General features: G+C 41.0%; 1 protein-coding gene across 1 annotated transcript; it reads right to left on the reverse strand.

The window, feature by feature from the left end:
- Positions 1 to 3,175: 3,175 nt before the first annotated feature.
- LOC139936526 (phe13-bombesin receptor-like) lies at positions 3,176 to 4,352 on the reverse strand. The gene has a single exon (XM_071931362.1). It carries the CDS (start codon positions 4,350 to 4,352, stop codon positions 3,237 to 3,239), a length of 1,116 nt encoding a protein of 371 aa, XP_071787463.1. The 3' UTR covers positions 3,176 to 3,236.
- Positions 4,353 to 5,274: the final 922 nt, after the last annotated feature.

The raw sequence follows: 5,274 nt of genomic DNA on the forward strand, positions 1-5,274 counted from the left end.
CCTTAGAGAAGTCTTTGATAGAGTAAGGTTGGCAAGAATAATGTGTCTGGATCGGAGGTTTCCGTCTGTGACATTGCCATTAGGTTTTTGACGCTAGTTGATAGTTGAATACCTGAGGCTGTTTCAACCTTGCCATAATGAAACCAACAATTTTGGACGCGACGTTAACTTGTCCTCAATCATCGTTTGATTCCATGTATCCAAGTGCACCACCGATAACTGTCTTGATTAAACCACACGGGTTTATATGGGGGATCGAGGGAAAACAAGAACGATTCGTCTTCTCAATCTCACTCACAGTTTGCCTCACTCATCTACTCACTCTTCCCTCGTGGTAGCCTCTCTCGTCATTCTTCACACAAAACAAAATAAAGGAAATAGTTTACCCCCAAAGTTTAGCATTTTGTGTGTAACCCTCAGCATGGCCACTGTATCATCAACATCACCTTTCATTCCACTCCGGAATACTCACATTATTCCCATCCGTAAAGCATACATCTATGTCCACATCGCTCTAAAAGGATCTTTTTGTCAAATTTAGTACAAACCCATGTTAAAGTTACACATTTGTGTGTACTGTGAGTTGTTTAAAGGAACACGTTGCCTTGGATCGGACGAATTGGTCTTTTAAAAGCAGTTGAAACCGTTTGTTATGAAATACATATGGTTAGAAAGATATTTTAAAAGTAGAATATAATAATCCACACAAGTATCACTCGAAATTGCACGGTTTTCCTTTTACGTCGCGCACTAACACGGTCGGCCATTTATGAGAGTCAAAATGTTGACTCCCATAAATGGCCGAACGTGTTTCTTCGCAACGTATAAGGAAAACCGTGCAATTTCGAAGCATGTTTGTGTGGATTATTATATTCTACTTTTAAATTATCTATCTAATCATTTGCAATTCGTAACAAACGGTTCCAAACGCTTTTCAAAGACCAACTCGACCAATCCAAGGCAACGTGTTCCTTTAACCGTACAGGAATTGAAATATTCTTTACCCTATACTGAAACCTAAGTCCGTTTTACCCTAAACAAAAGTTGTGTAAAATTAAGTGTTTGATAACATTCAAGCTCAAAATAATACTAGATACAAAACAGCAGAAAAATCTGCAAAAGATAGGCACGTTCCGTCCGCTTCAAATGTCAGCATCGTGTCCTTCAACACCGCATTTCAAGCTAAAACTTCTGATCGCGCCTTGACCACCTCTCATGGTTGGTTCCCAGACTACCACACCACACAATCGAATGGTAAGAACCATCTTGATAAAAGCACGTGTTCCCCGCCTATTTTATTGTTGACTTTTGTTTTTTAACTTGCTGTGTAGACACTTGACACCTTTGGTAATTGTCAAAGACTCCCGCATATTTTATTGTTAACTTTTGTTCTTGCTGTGTTTAAATTTAATGTGTTAACGGTGACCTAAATTGATCTCAGTTGGACAAACTTTCTCTCATACTTCGTCACGTAATCCCACTTGGCCTTTTTATACAACCGCATCATTCTCTTCACTCATCCATTTCAAAGCTCTTCTAAACTCCCACTCTTCTTTTTTCACACCATCTTTCTTGTCTCGTATTTTCTTCTTCTTTTACCCTCTTTATCTTCTTACATCCCTTCTTTGTGCCCATCCAAGATCGCCCTCCAGCATCTTATTTCTTTCATCTCGCATTACTCAAAACATCTCATTTACTCCACCACTCCTTTTTGTTTAACTTCATCATTCCTCGTCTGAACCTCCGCTCATTTGTTAAAAAAACTTTCGACTGAAGTACCAAATCCTTTTTGTATTGGACGTCTGTAAATCACTCTTAAAATTTAATAGTGGCATCAAAAGCTTACTTGGTTGTACAGCAACTTCATATAAGCATGTTGAGAATAATTTCAGATTGAAGAACTGTGATTATAGAAAACATATATATGTATATATAGTTTTTATCTATCCAAATTTTAACCTGAGAAGCGTTACTGACAGTAACGTCTCTGAGATTGTATATTCAAATTACGGATTATTCTTCCTGATAATCGTTCCGGACTGCTCCTTCCTGGTACTGATGTTTAACATTAACACCATTAACACAACAGTATTGACGTTTTACATCATGAAAATAATTGCTTCCGTCCTATTTTGATACCTACTTTTCATTATGACAATCACAACAGAGTGCATTATATCATAATTTATTGTAATGATCTAAAACTTGACGAATTAATTTTTGATATCAAGGCTTATCTACAACATTGATCATAAATCTAGTGAGGTTTGCGGATACAGTTCACATAAAAAACTCTCTCTTGAGTCTGTGGTGTTCTAAGAAGAACCGTCACATCTCGACGTTTCGATCAGGGTGTCTTTAAAATGTTATCAATCTAAGTGAGAAACAAAATGTTCGATCTGAACTACTGGTATGAGCGAGAAAAGTAGTCCCCAACACTTGAAATTCTTTATTTCGATATGGAACATCGAAATAACCAAATTGTGCGCAAAACATGTATATAATATCTTTTTAAACACTTCACGATTTAAGAGTCAAAGAAGTGACCAGGCTTCCGGGCCCCCTGGCTCTGAACAATGTCTTTATCAGGTTGACCCAGAAACTGGTCAGAAATTGTATTTTTGACCAAATTCGGGGTCATTTTGACACACTAAGGATTGCAGTGATCCACAAATTGGCCTGGCCCTACTTCAAATTTTATTTTAAGTGCTAGGATTCTGCGTCCTTGACCCATTTTTGTGTATTTGACACAGTTCCGGATCGTACTGACCCAGCAAAGGGTCAGGTCCTACTTCATCCTGATCCAGATAAATTTCTGACCCGCAAGGTGTTGTTGAAGAGTGTGGCTGTAATGTGAGATGTTTTTGTTCACTGGTGCTCTTTTTGTTCATAATTGCACAATTGAGATACAGAGGTAAATATTTACCAATCAAAACTTTTATTTACATATTTTTTTATAGAAATAATAATTGTTGTTATCTTGGCATTGTCAATATGACATTTGCCATCCACTGTTCGACTTTGTGGATTGCCAATCAAACAGTTCAAACATTTTAAGTTAACCTAGGATAAACTAAATATCCACTCCGACCAGACGTAACATATCGTCTGGTCTTCCTGTGTTGTTAACCAATCAAAACGAACGTTAGTTATCCTCTGGTTTTCTGACGCACTGTTAAACCAATCAAACGAACAGTTAAACATCCGTTCCCTCAGCTGACCAATCAAACAACACGTTAGATATCCTCTGGTTTCACTATTCTGTTTCCTCGACCCGACTCGCTCGAGTATGAGTGGTACGTAGTAACAGTCCTCCCATTGGTGCGCAAGCGTACCATTCGATAGCTGCCATTTTCGTCGCCGTTCTTGGGGCCGCAGCAGAAGCAGATACACCTCGCGATGGCCCTACGGTGAGTCGTGCTGATAAAATACAATATCCACGGATTGAAGCAGGAGTTGGTGAAGGCAAACACACGACTAAACCGACGGAAAAAGTGAAACACAGCAATCTCGCTGTCGTTGCTCATGTTGAAAATGTGATCATAGTTGGCATGAAAGTAAAGGCTGAAGACACTGGCTGGTAGCCAGAATATCGCAAAGAATGCCGCCATGACGATGATGGCGATGGCTAGACGCTTGCGGGCCTCGTAGTTGGTGTTGCTCCTGCTGTTGTTCGAGGTGCTCTCCCTGGCCCCCTGTATCAACTGGTACGATATACTACTGTAACAGAATGTCATGGTGAGCAATGGCATGATATACAAGAAGGTGATGTGGATTGCAGCGTAGGCAATCGCACCCGGAGACCCTGGCAACATGTCACTGCAGATCCAAGGCGCGCTCGGAAAGAGGTACCCCGATGACAGTAGAACGGGAGAGGTCACTAAAAAGGTCATACCCCAGATGAAGATCATAGCACCCATGACCCTACGACTTGTCCGTACTGACCTCATCTCTAACCCGCGCACTATGGCACAGTATCGCTCCACACTCAGCGCCATCATAGAGTACACGCAAACACCCATAGCAAACCCGGGTAGAAACTTGATGAACTTACACATTGCTAGGCTCTCGTAGGTCTGCGGCAAGCCAAGCTCGAACCGAACGATGTCTGGCAGGGAGGCTACGATGTACAGGAGGTCACCAAAGGTCAAGTTGATCATGAGGATGTTAGGCATTGTCCGTAGATGTGGGAATCGAATTACTAGAAACATCAGACTGCCGTTTCCTATAATTCCGAAGAAGCAGAAGACGCAGAAGATCGTGACGAAGGCTTCCTTCCCGTGGACCACGCCCTCGCTTCCCGTGCTGTTGCTATAATCATCCATCAGTATATCAGTTAGATTGATATCCATGGTTCCTGATCCGAGTAGTACTAGTTCCGGGTGAAGAAATTATTACCTCTCCATGTGGAGATCTCTCGAAAGTTGGACTTAGATTCAGTAACCGCGTTCAATAATCTGCAAACAATAAAAGAAGAATTTGAATAAATATGTAAATCAGCAGAGTGTGGGTTTGAGTCTCGGTCGTGGCACTTGCTTCGTCCCTCGGATGGGACGTAAAGCCGTTGATCTCGTGTGTTGTGTAACGCACATAAACAAACACAGGACACTCTTATCGAAAAGAGAAGGGTATTCGCCCTGATGTTAAACCTTGGTTGATTGGCAGCACATTTTGTCATAGTAACTTGTAAACCATACACAGCGCTACGTACACGGGTAAGCTCTCACCTCAAACTCAAAATAGCCCCACCTTGCAGGAAAATACTGTAGAAAGCGCCTTGAGATTTCTGAGTGATGGATATGCACGCTATAGAAGAAGCCACTATTATATTAAGCGCCAGGGATTAGTGGTTCCTGGGTTCCAAATACAGGCCTGGAATATGGGATCCGCAGCGCCCGAGATACATAGCTTAGACAGTCTGTTCCGGATTCTGGATCTTAGAACCCCCCCCCCCCCCAGTCATACAATCCATGCAGACACTGTATTAATATGGATGATCCGATGCTTAAAGTGAAATAACAAGAATGACATAATATCGGTTCTATAATATAGGAGTCTTGAAAGCTTTACTTGTATGCATCAATGACATTCTGTGTATACCAATACACACCTCATTCAAGATGTACAGTTTTATCATCTTAAAGGGTCTATGTAACTTTTGTAGGACAAAAAACACAATGTCCACAGATTTACACTAAACTTACACAGTTTGAAGATAATGATAGTAGAAAGCTTCCTTAAAAATACTACGTGCTGAGGTGCTGTAGTTTTGGG

This window comes from Asterias amurensis, chromosome 4, assembly GCF_032118995.1.
Source record: "Asterias amurensis chromosome 4, ASM3211899v1".
NCBI lineage: Eukaryota > Metazoa > Echinodermata > Asteroidea > Forcipulatida > Asteriidae > Asterias > Asterias amurensis.